Genomic DNA, 20,450 nt, shown 5'->3' with positions numbered 1-20,450 from the left:
GCTATATAGTGAGGGAAGCGTATTTAACATCGGCCATCCAACCAGCCTGAAAGGAAACTCGGACGGACATTGCGTTCTTTTACATTGCATAACCTTTACTTATGCCACAATCTATCAAGTTCTGCCTGAGCAGACAACATTCTCGAAATTTTATCTGAAGACCAGAAGCCACAGTCAATATTTTGACAATGTGTGTGCGCGCGACACGCTCCGATATTCTGCGCGCTGATCCTCACATTCGAGCGCATCACATAAAATTCTACACTGAAACGGGACAAGAGTTCGCTGTTGTGCGACATGGAGAGCTCACTAAACCGATCTTTAGCCTAAACGGAGACGCTCCGTCTGTATATATGTGATCCACAGGATTTATTTCTCAACTCGCTGGGCCTTATCGATAGACTGACTCAGTGACAAATTCAAATTGAAGCGCCATTTGATTCCGGCGGCGAGCCCATCGCTTATGGTGGCGGGCGTATCCATGCTTCGGTGTTTGCACTCCGCTAATCTGCTTACCAGCCAGCTAGCGCTGCGTTATGGACCGGGCCACACGAAACCAACCACAACACACGAAGCGGTGAAGCCAATCAGTAATTAGATGAAAGGCCGAAAGCAACAAGGATAACCGCTGATATAACAGCAACATTGAGCGGGTTAATTTTTACTAATATAAACAGCAGTCGGCCGCCCGTCCGCCTTCTCCCATCTCGGGGTCTCTGCTCTGATGTAATAAAAACACAACGGACGTTACTGAGCCCATAGAAGCAACAATAGTATTGGTGAAACGTGGATTTTTGTGTTTCGTTGTCGACTGTCGTTCCGTGCTGTACCATTTTCAGCCGGCTAAATTGTATGTACACTTTTTGCTTCTCGATAGTGCTAGTGATTGGCGTGATCGCGATGGGCTGCGAAGAAGAGGTGCTCAAGATAAGCAAAGGCCTTGATAAAATGGTGACTGCCGGTCCTTCGGTAAGTTAGGGCACGCGGAACATTTATACGTGTATGTGGACGCATCATATTTTTACATACGTATATACATAAACGCAATTCATTTTATTGACATGTAACTCTAGCTAGTAACCGATCTAAGCTTGCGCGTTCGGTGTTGCTACCGCAGCAGCAGCAGCGTTGAGTGTTTTTTCCGATGCGGGTTTCTGCAATCTAAGTAACTGAATCGACGCTTGTAGAAAATGGATAAGGGATGGATAAATAGATGCTCGGATGATGGTGTTTCGGTCTATGCTTGATCGTGTGATTGGCACAAAAGTTATAGGGAACTTTCGTGCACAGTAGTTTAATGTGGGTTCGACTGTACGTAATAGTAACTAACGCGCTATTTGCTGGGGGCTGCGAATGTTTATCCCTTATGGGTAAACATAAAAAAAATTCTCAAATCCGTGTTTTTGCGGGTTCAGAAGCACCTGGCGCCGTTTCACGATTTCCTGTTACGGAGCATTGAGGGCTGTCCGTGCGCCGATTACGTGAGGGAGGAGTATTTGGCGCCGGATAGAATTGGACTCCATCGGCTGGCGAAAAAGTTTGCCGGAGATGAGGTACGGTAATAGAAGGTACGCATGGCGTTAACGAGAAGGGGCCGATTGCTCAAAGAAAGGGTAATCGCAAGGGTTCCTGGCCTACGACGCAGACATTTACGTTCAGCGAATAGTGGAAGCAAAAAATCTCTTCTAGTTGTAAGAACAGCTGCTTTTCGTTTAGCTCTGATTTATTCACTTGAAATTTTATAAAGCGTAAAGTACAGCCAAAGTGCTGTGAAGAAGGAACTCCAATAAAGATAGTTACATCAAGTTGAGCACTATATATGCACGTATTTTTAAAAGATTATAGGAACTAATACGTTGTTTAGACTAGATTTCACTGATAAAGTAGCAGGTTTTTACCCGCTAAATCCTGTATTTCGTTCCTTTGAGCCTTGGTTCGGAACTGATTGTAATATTACTTCAAGCATTATACGCATGTTACAGCAGTGTGTCTTTCTCCAAACAAAGGCGCAGTACTATTGAAGTTTAAGGGGTTGGGAAATGGATTACCATGTAGCTCAATTGGTCATGCTGTATTTAACCGAAATCGAACAATACAATGTAAAAAACCTTTTTTGTCCATAAATATTATTCGTCGCAAATACGTTTTAAAAAAAATCTTGTCCGATATGATAGGCAAACTATAGAATTGGATAGAATTGGAACAGATACACGAATCCGACACTAGGGAAAACTTCGTCATCGAAGCTCTCGTGGCTAAATTATAGAAGTTGTCCGAGAAAAGATAAGTAAACCTAACCTCTACAGAGTGATTCTATTCGAATAATTATTTTGTTTTTACAGCTAATCATTCCCACTTCCAAAGAAACAATCTAGCTCCTCGCTGTGTATGATGTAGGCAACCGGCTAAAAAGGACATTTGAGTTTGCCCATCCAGATGATAATTCTTTATTAATTTCTTGGCAGGCCCTCGATGCCTCGACATTTTACCCATTTGTGCCGATGTAGGCGGTGTCTCCGTACAAAGAGGTAGTGGGGGCATTACATATGACTTACTCAAAAATGACTGCAAATAGCCCAAGTAGATATTTCGTTCGAACGCCAAGTGGCGCCACCGGAGCTATTAGATCTACGATAATTTGGCGCCAAATTATGCGCGTTTCATTGGCGTCCCAAGCTTTGACCTTGTCTTCATTTCCAAAATAACAAAAATTAATGGACTTGATGAATATATTTTTCTAAAAGGGTTTGTTTTATTTCATAGAATATCTCATATATATATTTCATATATTTCATAGAATATCAATTTTGGCAAATTGATTTTTTTTTGCGATTACGCGATAACCGTCGACGCTTCACAAATGTTTTTACTGGAAAATATTCAAGCTCTATAAAATGGATGCACGATTGAATTTCGTGAAGAAATTTTTGATTTAGCAGTAAAATTTCGATTTTTGCCAAAGTGGTTTATAATTAATGAAATATGAGCCATCACAGTCAATTTTTTCAAGTGTGCAAATACTTTTTTTTCTGGGGACAGTTTCATTCCCCAATCAGAACTGTCAGTGCCAATTTGGCTACCTCCTAAAGCATTTGATTAAATATGAACCATATTCTTCAATTGAATGAATACTTTTCCGGGTGGTTGAATTTATTGAAATGGAAAAACAGCATAAATGCCATTCCAGCTGAAAAGCGGGAATAACTATCTGCAGAAGGACACGGAACGTGGATTAGGTAAGGTCTCAACACGTACAGTGCTATAGGTTAACTTTACGCATACAAGTCGAGTAAATGTACGTGGTTTTATATTAGTAATTATGAAATGGAATTCAGTTGTTTCCTCAAACTATATACATGTAAAGTACCAACGGATGAGTAAATAGGTTACTAGGATGCTCTGGTACGACTGTAAGATCATTGCAGCAAAGCAGTCAATTACTGCTGGGACAAGGCAATAGAATAACTGCACCAGACAAATGGGGTTACTGATCATGTGAGAAATTGCCTTGATCAAAGAAGTATGATTGCTTCGACAGAAGAAAGAGTCCGACTAATAGACTTAATATAATTGGACTTTACGAAAACTGCAACCGGACGTTCGTTGAAGTATATATGCTACTAATACAGTATGGCAGTGTTAAGCCGTAAGTGCAACCCAAATTAAACAGCAGAACAGGATGATCAGATAACTACAGCAGGGCTGTTAGAGCCTCTCAATTTGAGAATGGAGTACGTAGAGCAAGGTAACTGCAACAGAATAAAGGTTTTTAGTAGACCGACTGAATCAGGAAAATCGAATTACTGAAACGAAATAGCTGCGGCGACCGATCACAATTAGTACAGCAAAATCTTAAATGCAATCGAATAGGATAACCATAGAGGTATGGATTCTGCAATCAAACTATAGTTTGTGTTGAAGTGTAACGCTACTTATTTTTTTTTCGTTGGTAACACATATCCAACTACGAAGCCCGCTCTTGAAATGGTCGTTGAGCCTTTTTACTTACATTTTAAGAGGATTAAAAAAATTTGCTATGTCTATGTAAAAGGCGAGGACCTATCAATCTATAGATCAGCCCACATGTGCTTATACCCGAAAAGAGTACTTCAGCATAAAAAGGGCCAAAAACTGATATATATGTATATATATCGTAACTATTTGGTTACTGTGACTTTAGGATGAAAATGTTTTATATAGAGATCTATATAGGCGTGTATTTTTGTACCAAACCAAAGCTCTATATAAATTAAATTATTACTAATTAATTAAAATTGAATTAAAATATAGTTTACGTTCCTATACCTAAATTTTAGTTCTAAAGTAAAGGTTTAATATGGTGTTTTGTATAGCGGGTTGTTTATTGCATCAGTCAATAAATCGACGAAGCAAGCAAAAGATATTATCTACAGTGTTATTAGTAGTAACAAATTACGCCTGGCACAGGGCAACAGGATGTTGTTATTAAAAATGTACACCTGTGGACGTATCGGTGAACTATCAAGTAGTATATAGAGCAAAGATATAAACTTGCAATCGTGCTATAGTTTATGTTGCACCAGATGTAACGTGAATGAGATTCGCTCGTATTACGACACTGACGAAACATTTGCAAAAGGGTAACGGGTTAGGCGAGGCAGCTTAATTACAACGGAATAGTTGTTAGTATGTTTTGTACCCTGAGCTAGGTTGGGGGCAACATCAATTAATCAGATTGGTTAAATTAACGGCAAAGCAGGAGCTGGGTCAAGCCTGCAGGTTCGTCTATTTATTATCCTTATGTTATGTTACTTGCTAAAGAGTTTAGAAAGAAGTGTCTCCAACCTCTAAACGCAGCCCTATTAGAATTACTTTTTTTTATAGAGAGCTAGAAATGCATCACGGGAAGCGCAGCAATGGATTTGGACCAAATTGAACGAATATTTCTGCCACCAAGGGAAGAAGCTTGCTTCTCTTTGTAGAGCGTAATGTCAATGTACTTGGGCTTCTCATTTTTCACGGTGTCTCATCTTTTCTTTTTATCATTGTTTTCAAAACGATGATTTAGAAACACCAAGTTAGCAACTAGAATCATCCGCGTTGATATATCATCAAATGCACAAATGTATGATCCTGTGAAAGTTGTATGTGAACGAGTGTGCTCAATGTGCGCTGCATGAAGAGTTGCATTTAAAGTATGCCCTGCAAAAGCTATCAGGGAATAGCGCCACTATTTGATGTTATTTGTGTTTCAGATGCAATTAGTTTTTTATTTCTACAGATGTGAAATAGTATGCTTAAAAACAAAACAGGCCCGGGGCGAAGCCCGCTAGTGGTGCTCTATTACACACACTATTTTTCTTTTCTCGACATTCACAGTAATGAATTAAAGCGTCGTAGTTACTCAACTTCAGTGCATTATTGAAAGTAATGTATTGAAGCTGATTCGTTAAGTGAGATGTAAAATCATTTCTTGTTTGCATAGAACGTGGAAAAAGAAAAGCGTGAGCTTATAAAATAGGGCTCTTCATTTTTGGACAGTCCGTTCATAATACCTTAATTCAAAGTGATCCACAACTTTCCGAGAAGGGGAAGTTGTCGGTTTTCTTGTGATGAATGATGTTGAAACTGGTAATATAATAGTGTCAAAACGATATAATAGTTTGTTTTTCGAATTACAGGAACAAGTTCAAGCGCTGGATATGCTCCGGCAGTTGCAGTCGCTCCCCATTACTCTCGAAATTCTCACGGTAGGTAAAAACTACGATTCATGTGGCTGTAATTTATTTTTCATACCATATAATGATTACCTTAAAGCGAGGGATTTTCTATGATGTGCGACGTATCTGTGTTTGCTCTATAAAGTAATAAATACCACTCTCCGTCTGATGTAATAAACCTGATGATAGCTCCGGACATGAAATCTAGAACCAATTATTCAAATACTTCCCTTTAAACGCCTCAACAGGATTAACCTGCACTAAGTTAATGAACTACTGCGTATACGTTTTGCTTTTTTCTCAGAAAACACGGATCGGTATGGCTGTCAACGCGCTTCGAAAAAGTAGCAATGACGACGATGTTATATCGCTTGCAAAGACTCTTATAAAAAACTGGAAAAAGCTACTCGGAAGTAAGTATGCTAACCACATTTGTACTAGTCTATGGAGCCTCTACTTATTACGAAGTGCGCAAATTATTTGTTTTTCATTTCATAGATTCGGCGAATGTTTTATTTATTTGCAATGCATCTACTTGTTAATTAACTACCAATGCAACTTTAGCTTATGCAATTTATTCAATTTAAGACATTCGTTCACAGCACAACTTTGGTAGACGTTGTTGTATAATTCAGGCTATGGAGTTTCTATAATTTATACAATAATCATGTAGTAAAATTTAGTATCAAATACTGTGGAGAAATTGTTCAAACTGTTGAGTAATTACCAATTCAAAACGACCTTTTCAATACTTATACGCGGTTTACGTGGTGGCAGGTACACCATCAAGGAATGACGAACCTTCCAGCGGTACCGGCAATAATCGAGGCAGTGGGGATGCATCGTCTAAGAACAAAAACAAAAACCAGTCACAAGATGGGCAACAAAATAATCAGACTAAGGCACCTCCGAGCGCTCAGAATCCACCCCGGCAAACGAGTTTTCCTGCTGCTGCTAATACAACAGACGCAGTTCGTCTCAAATGTCGAGAACTGCTTTCTGCTGCGCTAAAGGTATTTAAATCCTATTCTTCATAAGCGTCCGTTTGTGTTTATTTTTCTGAAAAGCGCGCCTCAAAACCTTGAACCGCAAGGATATTGCATATATATTATAGTCACAGTGTAGGATATATATATATGTATTACAATAATCCTGTTAGCAAGGTTTGCCTTACAAAATTGCAGGGCTCTGGCCTGCCAGAAGGTTGCGACGAAGTCGATCCTGATGACCTGGCTCGTCACATTGAAAGCTCCTGCTACGATGAGTTTAATAACACTGACATGAAGTATAAAAATCGTATTCGCAGTCGTGTTGCCAATCTCAAGGATCCGAAAAACCCTAATTTAAGGTACGCTTAATGAACTTCTGTTTTTCCGATTAGTAAGAAAAAAGTGACCTAAATCGAAGCTGTGCAAGTTTTTTTTTTAAATCTGCTTCTGAAATAGAATTTTTGAACATTTCCTTCATTTCATTCTTCCTCTCTTATTTTAGCCAACATGCTTTGTTACAAGTATAAGTGCACGCGCTCTCTGATATAATACATTTTTATTTGACTTTCATATTTTATATTATTTGCTGATTCAGGTTGGCTGTTTTGATCGGGCAGATTAGTCCCGACCGCCTCGCTAAGATGTCAGCCGAAGAGATGGCATCGGACGAGTTAAAACAGTTACGACAGAAGTTAACCAAAGAGGCCATTGATGACCATCAGATGGCTGTCACCGGTGGAACGAAGACAGATTTGCTGAAGTGTGGCAAATGCAGAAAGTCGAACTGTACATACAACCAAGTGCAGACACGAAGCGCTGATGAACCAATGACCACGTTCGTGTTCTGTAACGAGTGTGGGCATAGGTGGAAGTTCTGTTGAACGCAGAAGGCACCGTACGACATAGAAAAAAATTAATACATGGGACACTTCGCGGCGTTAACGAAGGGATGAGTCCGCTGAACGGTCGTATCGTACGGTACTGTATTTGTCTCATTCACCAGGCAGTAGTTGCTGGAAAGCTATGGCGGAAGATTATAGTAGGATGATATTTTGGTGCGTTTCAGATCATACGATGAAGATGTGTTGATTAGTGTTGGCATGCCAATACCAGAGCAGCGTGAAAGGGAAATGTCATCCTTGATATTTTGAAACATTTACGAGTAGTTGGGCGTTGATAAGAAGTGGTTTAAATAGCGTAAAAACTAGGAATAACCGAGGTATTTAATAGCATGCAGCAAAGAACGTCTACCACGGTAAAAGTTTGCTTTGGCAACAATTGCTTGGACGGAAATTGTTGGAATTAACGCAAGGTAGTACCAGTAGTAGTAGTAGTGACCATGGCTTACTATTATCGCATTTACATTCGTTAGCTTTACCACTATTAACCTTATGTTCTCTTGGTGTAACAGAAACTTGCCACAGTAGCCTACCATTAAGAAGTTTCAATAAGAAATTGAGCTATATTTAGAAATGTGTTTATGGCTACAGAGTGTAATGCTGTATGTTAACACCATAATAGATCGAATACTGGTAAATTATGGCGCTTACAACAATTAATGCAATATAGAAATTTCGACAGAAAGAGCTGTACAGGACGTGATCGTTTTTCTTTCTAAAAAACGTTCCGTTATTCGAGCACAGCCATCGATGATGTGCCTTCGTTGTCTGAAATGAAACAAAATAATTGTATTCGATCTGAGCTGTTCGTTTTAGTAACGATTTACTGTGATCGGGTCTTAAGGGTCTCGTAAACGCCTTGGGTTTGCGGTACAGATATGCTACTACAATATTTTTTGTTTTATTTTTGTTTCTTTAGGATTTAAGGAATTGCACAATTGGAAGTATGAAAAAAAAACAAAGGCATAAGAAAAAGTGAAGCGCGATAAGACCGCTTACAAAATGTAATTTGGACTGACGTAACGCAGATTGAAGTAACTATGGGAGACTGGTGTTATTGAATGCAGCTTGAGTAAAGGATCACGGTGATTGGTATGGACGATGAGAGTAACTGAAAACTACACAGAAGGTGGACCAGCATCTAGGTTTTGACCAAGTTTTGAAAAATTAGTGATACCTTGGTGTTGGCATCTTCATTCGAGGTACAAACGAGCATTATCAGAAAGTAAGAGAATAGACGGGCATAAGTAAGACTCAATAACTTGGTGGCTAGCCACCAGGGGGAAGCAACATCACACATTTGTATATATAATCAGCTCTTCTTCATAATATTATTAAGATTAGAAGTTACTTAGTTCTTTAGAAGTAACGAATAGTAAATGAGCACAAAACGAGATAACCGGCATGGTATGATATCATCCAAAATGTGAAATGGCGAAAAATAAAAACTATGTGGCGATACAATATTTTGAGGTTTTATCATTCTTTGTCATTTATGAGGATCGCACACGCCTATCGTGTCACTTTTAGGGTTGGCTAAGTTTGAAGTTACAACCACGGTTTTCCTCCTCGTGAATTTTATGAGAATTGTCTTGTTTTACGATTATTAAGTTCAATGTCCGCCACGTAGCTCTTAGGGGTTATTAATGTCTGCTGCAGGTTGAATCGGCTCTCACGAGGTCGTCAGCATGCAAAAACAATTCCCCGAAGGAATGCAATGCTTGATGTGCGGGGGCAAGTGATTGATCATAAGCAAGAAGGGCAGAGGATTCAGATTGTTTTTTCTGGGCAAATCCGGTTGTCTGCACTACCCCGTTCCTCTAGACTGACATATCGTCAATGACTACCTACTTTGTCGGCAGTAAGCCTAACATCAGTGCTAACACGTGGAGCAACACCTTTGGCCTACCAGCTTTGTTAGCGCTATTCCTCTGTGAAGACTCAAATGCAACCTTAAATTCGATTAAAATAGCGTAAAGAAAATGTCTTCAGCACTTTAAATATTCTCCAGTATCTTCGATTGGTATCCTGAGGCTGCCATCGTGGACCCACTGGGATAAATAACGGTCTAGGTAGAAGGTTAGGCATTTTTCGAGAGTGCTTTAGAGGAGTCCGTTAATGCAGTTCTTTTTTGTACAATCCCTACCCAAGACTTCAGATCAGGTTTTCCTTGCCTTTGAGGGTGACAATTATCATCCGTTCCCCCTAAGTTCCTAAGATTTTTCCTGTCTCCGGTTATGAACTGAACGTATTTGTTTAACCGGGTGTAAACGCCTTGGCGTCTTTGATATGCTCATTGAAAATCCCATCGGCTATATAGTTAGTAAATTCACCTGCAGAGTTATCCTGGCCGGAATTGTATTACCCGAACTTAAGATATTGCGGCAGTGCGCTTGGAGTTTTTCCAAGTTGACAGGACAAGGGGTCACACAGCTTTGGAATTTGGAAGCCATACTCGTGGATACAAGACAGCTTTTTCCAGAAATTTCATTTTGCGCTTTGTTTCTTATGTTTTCCATTTTTAAGGAAGTTGCTTTATTACCACTTGATCGTGGTTAGAGGCATGAGTAAAGTCTGTGCCGTTCTCTAGCTCGAAATGAGATATATCTTACCATCGAGCATTCTATATTCAATCAAGGCCTGGCGTATGAAAACCGTTTAAGGGAAATGTACTCAATTTTGTGATTAAAAGTTTGTAGCACGTAACGACCTCCAGGCCTTTCCTGTAAGGAAAAATAGGGGTGGGCGCTCTTTAAGGTGTAATGGTATCTAACTTTCTGCTTTCAACTTGTCGCTTGCGGAATGGTAAGTTTTCTTTAGATTATTAGTTACTTCAATCCCAGCCGGTTCTTAAGAGGTTTTCGCTTGCCTGCATGTTTTCCTTGTTAATGTCTGTGGCCAGTAAGTCAGTTAGGGAGGCTCCGATTGGGCCGACAAGAGTTGTTATTTTAGGGTGAGTCCGCAAACCGAAATTCCCTTGACCCCATAAAACGCAATCGTTCGGGTTTACTCTTGTTGATCAATCCTAACGTTTGAGTATAGTTGGCTTTCCCTTTATTCCACATTGACAACATTCATCCATACATCCGTCGTAGCCTGCATGACAGGTTAGACCGCTGGGCTACGTGCCTTCATTAAAAAAAATTTTTTTCGCTCGAAGCTTTTTCGAAGTTTTGGGTTAAGTTTGTTTCCGGGGCCTGTCAGGATGACGGAGACAAGAAGGCCTGGAAACACGAAACTGTTTATTGGCAGGTGGACAAGAATATGTTTCCGTAGTTGTCAGAGAATCCTTGTCTCCTATAATAGGCACTGTTTCCGTTGCTTGTTGTGTTTCGTGTCTTACGTGTTCGGTCTATGCGAAGGTTGACATTAATTTGGACTCTACTTAACATACATTGTTTCTATCTCTGAGTTGGCAAGTAGTTTGCCGACTTCACTTCAGTTATTTATCATGGCACGCAAAGCTTTGGCAAATAATGCTGCTCTAATGGTCGACAAATACATTCCAGTGAAAATCGAAACCGCTTCTGTAGCATTCAATGTGAAGTTCTTGTCGAGTACAAAACTGTACTCAGACTGTATAAGATATATGAAGACGTCTTCAGAGATCTCTTCAGAGAGTACAATTATTCTAGCACGGCGGCGGAAACTCCTTGGGAAGCGGACGTATGATAGATTAGACACTATTAAAATAGAGACATTAATTATGGAGTTGCTTCGTAGTACAGTGGAAATGATCGAAACCTCTAGCAACTCTAAAGTTTTCAGAAGATACTGTGCGGAAAATTAGCCAAGATTAAAATCAGAAATTAAGCAGGAAAGAGATTGCAAAATTAGTAGGTCTACTGAAGATGACAAACTAGTTCTTATTAGTGTTGAAACACTAATAATAATTTGTGCTCCTTTATTCCTCGTAGGGTAAGGTCGGTTTCTGGACAGTGTGTCGCTCGTGACAAGCTGAGACATCAGTATTTCCCTATTCGAAGATTACAAACTTTCGTTGCGAGCGTCTTTTGAAATTTTCATGACAATAATGTTCAAGTTACCATTGTTAGCAGATACATATTCCACTTCCAACCTACTATTACTTTTAAAAAAGCGCTTGTGTGTAAAGCCTTTTTGCAAAGGTAACTACCATAATAATTTGCGTGGTGTGCCAAACTTGAAGGTTGCATGATCGGGTGACTGTCAGATAAGTACCGATATCAACATATCAGATGCATTATTAAAAGGATATTTCAAGATGACATAGTTTGCCGTGAACGACACTTCTGAACGAGGTTTTACTCTTGGGCGCAAGTTGGTGCGTTGGAGACGACTAACACCCCGCCCGCTAACATGGTGACTTTGTTTACGTAGACAGTGGCCAATGCGCGCGACTCCACCTATGGCATGCCACCTTAAGTGGCAGTGCCGCCTATACTTATAAACAAATAGATCCTTTTTTTGGAAAGAGTCCTGCGGAAAGAAAAACCGATATAGGTACTGCAACAACCGTTTTAAAACGAGCTGCGAATCCTGTGCTACAATATTAAAAGCAGCATTCATGGTCGGTAGTAAACAAGAGCAAAAGCATTATTCTAGGCTCTTATTCTTAAGTAGGTGAATTCTACCACAAAGGCGCATGTTGACTTCGTCAAAAATTCAGTACTACATTTTACACATTTTAAAAACGCTATCCCAAAGCATCAATGCATTGTAGCACACAGCGTAAATACAAGACAGCTACATGTTAGCAAATCGATGACGGAACAACTTAGAGCAAAATATTTGCCTGAAGTGATTTTGTTCTATCGGGAAGATTCAAAGGCCACTATATAATTATCACGCTTCTAAAAGTGAACGAGATTTCAGACGGCCTTCTATTGTGGTGAATCTCAACACTTCGCCGGATGGTAGATGAATGGGATCCGTTAGCATTCATGTAGGGCAAATGCTTACACAGTTAGCTTTAGTTAGGATCAGTATAAATCAAAGATTTTTCTGTGCTTTGCATTTGCTCAAACTAACTCCCGGTACAGTAGGCGCTATTATATACGCAAAATTGATTTAGTTTCAATTAGCTCAAAGCAGGAGCATCTATCAGCGACGTATGAGATTGCAAAATCGAAGGAAAAGCTGGGATAATATATGATAGTTCGCAAAATCGCACGTTGGCATATTTCAATAATTCAATAGTAGTAAAGTACTGTTATTAAATATTCTGCATATGACCGGCGTCGCCAATCGTTAGACGTCGTTTCTCACAACAGTGGTGGCTAAAATAGTTAATCATGATGCAAAAAATGTATAACTATATTGTGGTATAGTACATATTTTTGCATGGACAGAGCTTGGTGCTCATAGATTAATGCATCGTTTCCTGAACTTAATTTAGTTTTAACTAATATGTTTGTGCGTACCAAGTTGCCCTCAATTAATCGCGTCCATGAACAGGATAAAACCTTAAACAAGATAGATAATATTTTTTTTTGCTAGTGTCAGTACGTGTTTATGCAAATAATATGAGGCACGCAAGCTACCATTCTCACTTTCAGAATTTTTTAGGGTACATTTCTTACTTAGCGTACTGGGTTAGAAAAACCTCTTATGTCGCTAGGGTTTATACGATTACAAACAACTGAAGATAAAAAGAAAGATGCTAAATATTTTAGTGCATCTAGTAAGTCCAATTGGTTGCCTTTTTCCTCATTCGCTTCTTGTAATGAGCGTAGAGGTAAGCAACGAAACTAAATAGAATAGGGGGGAAGCGGTTTGAACTTTTGAACTGCACATTGCGAACTTCTGGGATCCACTTGGAGTCTCCTTTCATTAAGATTATAATATTTAAAAAGGATTGGTTCTAGAAGTTGTTTTTGCTATCACGTGCCCTCTATAGCACGATATGTGCTTTGAAACTGTCTTTGTACACGAGTTTGTCACTTATTTGTTTACTATTATCAGGAGACTGCGTCACTTTTTAGACAGCTCCGTTGGTCGACGTTCCTAACTGGTTGTCTAGAGATCGTTTCTTAACAACTAAAGCTTTCTCTCTAATAAGAAGCGCTCTACAATCATCCTATACCAGAGCCGATCATTTATTAACTGCAGATGATAATTGCTTTTGTGTGATCTTGTATTAGCGACGCTGGTATACTATTGTCTTAAAAGTTGCACTGCTCAACTGCACTATTGAACACGTTTTACGTCGTTGCAAGTACACCACACAAGTTCCTTCATCTTGCAAGTTAAGCGACACGGAACAATAGCACGATTGGACCTACAGCACTTTACAATATAGATACACAGACGAGATATATCTTAATCTCAAAAAATTTATTCAACACGTGACTTACAGAAATTAAAATTTTTAGCTTCACCAAAAACAAATAGCTATAGATAAGTTCAAGCTCAGCGGTACAGTTTCAATGAGATTCACGTCTTTCTCTGGCATGAAGCTGAAAACTTTCAGAGCCAATACAACCGCGAGCGGTTTAGTTCGTATGCAATAGTAAAGCGTAACCACGTTTGTCCTAACTACACATGGTTACGCTTTGCGTTGATATAAGTCGCTCCGATACTTCACACTACAGCCATATTTCTGGATAATTATCTTTATACAACAAATTTTTAATACAAAACTACAAAGATTTATTCATATAAATTATGTACATCTTGTCACCGAAGATAGTCACTGCATCGGTTTCTGTAGCATTTAAACATGTGTATCAAACATACAGACATTTTACTTCGGTCAAAGTAAGAAGTGTTACAACAACATGCTTTATTTGTTTAGATAAATATAATACTGTTGACACGCGTTTATACTGTTTTTCTCATATACTCATTTCCAATAAGCAAATAGCCGTAATATATTCAACAAGTAAGGCGCATCGATCCTATAACAATGAAATACAATTTTTAATGAGGCCAACATTTTATTGTAAAACACAGTTTCATTTAACTAAAGCTATAAACATTTAATTTGTCGAGACCATCGATTTCACGAAACCTACTCAGGGTTGCGCAATCATAGATTATGGATTGTGTCATTGAATTTTCCTTTTCTATCTCCCATTCAGAGCATTACCCATGCGCGATCGTCGTGACAACAACACTCTCTCTTTGAAATCCCCACAAATGTGTGTCATTTGTTTCTGTAGATGACCCTCGGTCTCTCGATGCCACATTGGTAACACGTTCTGTTGATTCCGTAGTTTGTCCCAACGAAATCGACGGCAAAGGTGGATTATTTGCAACCCTGGTGGCAACCGAGGTCTGCGATACCGATGATGGCGCGGAATTCATCTGAGAAGTATCCGAAGAACGTTGCGTCGAAACTGAAGCAAGCCTGATATGATTGCTTGAATTAGTTGTGTCAGTGCTGCCTGCACCTGCCGAGGAGGAAGCCGTACAGTTTCCAGTAGTACTGTTTTGGCATCCGTTTGTCCTTTTTCGCTCGGCTTCCTCCTGTGCGGCACTTTGTCGCCATGCGCGCGTTTCCTCGAGGCCGGGAAGCGTCTCATCATCTTCATCATAATCTGAAAAAACAGTTCATTGAAGAAAATAGAAATCAGCGCGATTTAAACTTCTGCAACGTTCGCCGTTACTGGCAACCTAACTTAAAAATATACTACATAACATATCCAGCCTAGCAGAGTATTTCAACTATTTAAAGCCATCATCTGGGATCGGAAACTCAGTGCTTGAATCTAGTTAACTGTCTAGTATGGGCAAGAGATGTAAATTTGTATTCATCTTTTTTTGTGTTCAGCACATCACTTATTTTTGCAGTGACTGAACTTCATTAACGCCGACGCATACACTAAAGGACACTTATAAGCAAGACCATTTGGAACACATTGCGGATATGAAGCGTGATAACACTTAAGCTATCGAACTTGTGGGATGCGATTGAGAGGTAACAATGGGTTTAAAGAGTTTTACAAAACTACTAGAATTATGGATATTTTGTAGAGTACATGTCTAGGCTACTTCTTATAGGGGGGTGATTCAATCGAACTAGTTTTTTCCTCCGCTTACCCTTGAGGCAGTCGAAAAGATCCTGCAAAGCGGCTCGTATCTTATCAACAGACTTTTGCTTTTTTTTTGTGGCGGCTAACTCATAGATCGCTAGTAGACGGTCTTCGACAGATGAGATATCCACCGGCTCCGAACCTGCAACACCTCCCTCCTTTAAACGTCCTACCCTTGATCTAAAACAATTATACACCGCGGCCAGTTTATTAAAGTGAGAAAAATTGTTCAACTTTGTTTTCGTATAAATAATTTGTGTTTGGTTTCTTAAATTTGAACTCTAAATTACTCGTTAAATTACCGGAAATAATTGGCTCCTTTATACCACAGCTAACGACAGATGTTCACTTGGCTGAAATGTTTTTCAAAGCCAACGAATTTTGCCAACTAAAAACAATTTGCCTCAGCTTCGAATAATCCTGCTGTATGCAAAGCTAGAGACGAAAAGCATATGTACAGGAGCTATGCTTTGCAAAGTAGATGTACCGCTGAAAATAAGAACGTACGTACGCCCGCCAGCTGTTTTTTTCTCAAAAACTATTTTTAATTGATCATGTCGTTGGAACATAGCATTCGGTACTGTGTCCATGCATTCATTACCTTCGGCACATAGCTTCGACAAAGTGTCGACTAGTCATCGAGTGTGCGTAGTGTGTGAGGCATCCTGTCACCGATATCCGGCCCGTCCGAAGGTCCTCCCTCACAGTTAAATGAGCTGTACAATGCACGTAGCTCCTGGGTTTATCACACAACAGCTGACGGATTGCGCTAGCCGGGTTGCCCTTGTTTAAGTTAGCTATGTCCGTGACGCTCACGCCACTGTTCTTCCGCTTTGCGGGCGGCTCGTCCTGAAAACAATCAGTTTCCTCGGATTTCGGCGCCATTGGTGTCAAACGGCCGTTTTTGACGTTTGCGCTATTTCTGCATGCCCAACTTCGCTGGCAGTAATAATAGTGCTGCCGTTCTGTCGGCAAGTTTTTCGACCTTTTCGCGATAAAACACACACATTCACATTGCTCAACCTGCAGACAAAGGAGGTATAACATAAACGTCAGTACATGGTGTCTCTCCGTACGTAATCGCTATACTGCTTTAAGGTGAAAATTACGGAACGCATGTAACATCCACCAAATCGTGTATTCAACATAAACGCACATTAAGTACAATTTCCAAATGTATTTAATAAACAATGTACAGCCGTTTATTCAACTCTTAATTTGAAATATGTAAAGGAAATCAAGCTAAATTTACTTGCAAATTATATGGAATCGTAAAATAATTACTAAATTAGATCTTGAAATGCAGAGCACTACGTCGTATAAAAAAGAAAATAAGTGTATTAAATGCAGCTAAAAAACCATGTGTCGATTGAAAAACCGTTTCAACCAACCTGTTCTTTCCAACGAGCGAATGCTTTCATATTGGGGAACTCCGAATCAACTTTTTTCAATTGCAAACCGTGATCCTTCGTTAGGTGAGACCGCAATTCTGAGATAGTTTGCATTGTCTTTGAACAAGACGGCTCCTGCAAAAGTCATAAGTACGTACACCGAAATGTCAAGTTTCATTATTATTACTAAGGCCACGTTTAAAAATCTCAAATGTTATACATGAGTAAATATGGCTCAAATTTCACTTGCCTGACATGGTACAGATTGAGTGGAATTGTCGGAGACACCATGGATGGTCCTTCGATGCACGTTAAGCGCCGCTTGGCTGCGATACACGCGGGTAGGACAGTGTGGGCAGGGAAATGAGGCCGTTGAATCTTTAAATGATGGGTTCCCGCCGCAAATACCCGTGGGCGTATTCGACTGTGGAAGCAACCGCGTCCGAGACGCCATGTGAGTCACACCAACGCCGGCAGCGTTAACTTGAGGTATTGCTACAATTTCACTGCCTAAAGTGAACACATATAAAAAGAAAATTAAACTTCACGTAGTTCTAATGGTTATCATCCTAACGAACAGGGAGACCAAGCGTTGACGGTGTCAGTCATTTAAGAGGGAAGCACACATATATGGGTAATGCTACAGAATTAATGAAAATCTGTTACTTATAGTTGCACGTTTCCAAAAAATCGGTATAACATTTTAATTACATTATGTTAAAATAAATTACAATATACTATTTTGGCGCGATTCATCCATTTTTTTTGGAGGTACGCCAACACATTATGACATACTTATCGCCGTGGCTAAAATTCTCCAAGTTCTGATATTCAGGATCAAATAATTTCAATTTTTCACACCTAGCTACTCCATCGCGCTGACTGAGCGTACATGGTCGAATATTTTAATGTCACACATCTTCGAGTAGTTTGGAAGGCCAGTTTTTGCCAGAATTTTGCACGTGCAAAATTATTCCTGTTCGAAACCCGTACTGAGTCCTGCATTTTGCAATCATAAATCCAGATGGTTTCATTGTTTGGTAAAAAAAATACATGTAGAAAAGATTTGTAGTCATTAATTTTATTTTCGCTCTCTCTTTTTCGTTTGCAACGGATGAATGAATCTCTATTTACCCTATTTTAGCGCAGGCGGCTCGCTGTCGAGAACAATTAGTAAAAATATTTTTTTTAACTAAGGTCGGTCTAATCATCAGCATGTTACCACAGCTGCCTTGTGATAAAAAATGTCTTCCTTCTACGACGAAATTACTAACGAATAAAACTTTCATTTGTTGTAACGTAACAGTGTTGATTCATAGTCGTAGTAGGGTGACGTGCCAACAACGATTATATTTTACGATTCGTGATATCCGTGTTATCATTGCTAATTACTACGATTATTGTTGTTTCGAACCTTAGCCGATACAGAAACAAATAGACGTCTCGTTTTCTTCTGATTTACCAAAACAATTTATACATTTTGCCTCGTTTGCTTGCAGTATCTTTGTCTTTCTTTAATCGTATCCACAAGATCGACTCTACCACTCTAGTAATTTTTGTCAAAAGCAATACAGAAACATCGAACTAGATGTTGTCTAATCAAGTTTGGTAAGTACGTACGTCACATAAATAAAAGCTGATTTGTCCTTGTTTCACTTTTTTCTTGGGCGAGACACTCGGCAGGCTTTGATACAGGACGTATTAGCTAGTGTAAACAACATATGCATTGAAGCTGTAAATATATAACTTCTTTATACGATTCGATCTTGTAATGGCCACTGAACTGTCAGCTTAGAAGATGGTCGATTCTAGCAACTATAGTACTAAAATGACTTTACAGCAGAAATAGAACGGGTAGTTAAACTTCGTCATTAAAAAGAATCCTCGCAATGAGACATACAAGCAAAAAAATTGAATTAACTTTTGAATGGAACCCTCTTCCATATATCTCTTGTGTTTGATCACTTTATAATTTATAAACTAACGTAACACGCAAGCCCAGTTCCGCTCATTACGGTATATTCAGGTGCACAAAACGCACTTATATTTTGTGTAGGCACATACTACCTAATCAGAGTAAATCAAGAAAATTACTTATCAAACTTTGTTCACTATCAGACTAGTTACATAGCTTCATGTAGCATAAACGGCTATCTGAAGTTCTTTGAGAGATGATTTTCATGTCCGTAAAAAACGCTTGTTTCAGTTATTCCAGGAAACCTTAATGCTAAACCTACAGCGGCCATTCCGTCGATCTTTCTCTATAGAAAACGAGTGTATATATGTATATATATATACATGATTGTTGACAAATAGGCTTGCCTGACTGGAAGACGTATATACGTCAAACTAATGTCTGCGACAAGCTGTAGTAGACACTACAGAGATGTTGATGCGCCTTGTAAGCTCACGCAGTCTTCTTCTAGACAAAGATATTCGTGCGCTTTGTACGCACGCTAAAGTACAAACAATATATGGCAATTGAGCAGTTCATGTCAAAGCATGCACAACATGCCAGAGAGAGAGACATGCATGTCAGTCCCGGTATTTCGCTATTACTAATGCAGAAGCTCTTTATAAACACTTTCGGGAGGTCAATCTTATTAAAGAAGCACAAGTATTCTGGTGTACAAAAACTGCGAAAAAGTTGCCTTTTTATATTGTAGTATCCGTCCCTTAATGATATTTAAAGAGGATACGTGGTGTTCATAAAGTTATGGTAAATACAAGACTGACTGAAGTTCATCAATATAGCAATGTGATCACTCGGTTAATCAAGCTTGAATATGAGTAGTCCGGGTGATCAGTGCGACTGAGCACTAGACAAATCAGTGCATAGAAGAACATCCCAGTTTTGTTTATAAAGAAAGGTTTTAGACGATTAATATGTACTCTTTAAATTTTCGTAAAAAAGCGCGATAAGGACAAATAGCAAAATTGTTTTGAGTAGCACATAAGTGAGACACTAATTATAGTGAAGTAAAAAAAAAAAATAGATTTAAAGATCAACGAAATGCTAGATTTGAAGGCAACGCAGATTATCACTACAACACATACTCAAAGCGGATCGAAGCAAGGGTGATTAACCTTTAGAAGAAGTGTCGGTGAGTTCATGGGCGACGCCATCTTGAGCGATCATTGTGCAACCACCGAGCTACGATTCGCCTGGTATGTCATAACCCTTTGCTGTGCGAAATACTTGCATTATGCATCCATTTTAAAAAACAAATCGTCGCTAGTAATTCATGACACGCCACATGAGATTCATAAGGATATCTAGTGTTTTGCAGTTTTACGTTAACAAGACGTTCGTATTTTCGCCCAGTTCCGTTTGTGATCCCTGGTGTATGAAAGAAAGATGTTATTCGTTGGTCAACAAAAGCAGCCGAAAATTGGTGCGCGCTGGGAAAGTCAACCGGCTGTTTTGGCGCCAGAATTTGGTCGCCAGCGCCGCGTG

General features: G+C 39.4%; 2 protein-coding genes across 6 annotated transcripts; one reads left to right on the top strand and one right to left on the bottom strand.

The window, feature by feature from the left end:
- The first annotated feature begins 484 nt into the window (after window positions 1-484).
- Window positions 485-9,053, top strand: TfIIS (RNA polymerase II elongation factor). 4 transcript variants are annotated; one of them, XR_002681793.2, is made up of 8 exons: window positions 485-969; window positions 1,416-1,553; window positions 5,661-5,729; window positions 6,004-6,112; window positions 6,477-6,712; window positions 6,884-7,047; window positions 7,284-7,743; window positions 8,507-9,053. XR_002681793.2 is itself a non-coding variant. In XM_022837116.2 (7 exons), exons 1-7 carry the CDS (start codon window positions 853-855, stop codon window positions 7,567-7,569), a joined length of 1,119 nt encoding a protein of 372 aa, XP_022692851.1. In that variant the 5' UTR covers window positions 485-852; the 3' UTR covers window positions 7,570-9,053. The 4 variants fall into 4 exon arrangements, 2 of the variants coding, with proteins under 2 accessions (XP_022692851.1, XP_022692854.1); XR_002681794.2 differs by having other exon boundaries at window positions 486-969; window positions 7,284-7,666; XM_022837116.2 differs by having other exon boundaries at window positions 7,284-9,053.
- A 4,828-nt stretch (window positions 9,054-13,881) lies between these two features.
- Window positions 13,882-20,357, bottom strand: LOC111262689 (uncharacterized). Of its 2 annotated transcripts, none has more exons than XM_022837120.2 (6): window positions 20,081-20,357; window positions 17,244-17,503; window positions 16,994-17,128; window positions 16,204-16,625; window positions 15,610-15,782; window positions 13,882-15,107 (listed from the first exon to the last, which is right to left on the bottom strand). In XM_022837120.2, exons 1-6 carry the CDS (start codon window positions 20,130-20,132, stop codon window positions 14,653-14,655), a joined length of 1,497 nt encoding a protein of 498 aa, XP_022692855.1. In that variant the 5' UTR covers window positions 20,133-20,357; the 3' UTR covers window positions 13,882-14,652. The 2 variants fall into 2 exon arrangements, with proteins under 2 accessions (XP_022692855.1, XP_022692856.1); XM_022837121.2 differs by having other exon boundaries at window positions 20,051-20,356.
- Between the last annotated feature and the right edge of the window lie 93 nt (window positions 20,358-20,450).

The sequence above is a fragment of the Varroa jacobsoni genome, unplaced genomic scaffold (assembly GCF_002532875.2).
Source record: "Varroa jacobsoni isolate VJ856 unplaced genomic scaffold, vjacob_1.0 scaffold_693, whole genome shotgun sequence".
NCBI classification, from domain to species: Eukaryota; Metazoa; Arthropoda; class Arachnida; order Mesostigmata; family Varroidae; genus Varroa; species Varroa jacobsoni.
Note: the sequence above shows the minus strand (reverse complement) of the source record. Positions and strands in the feature narration are given on the sequence as shown.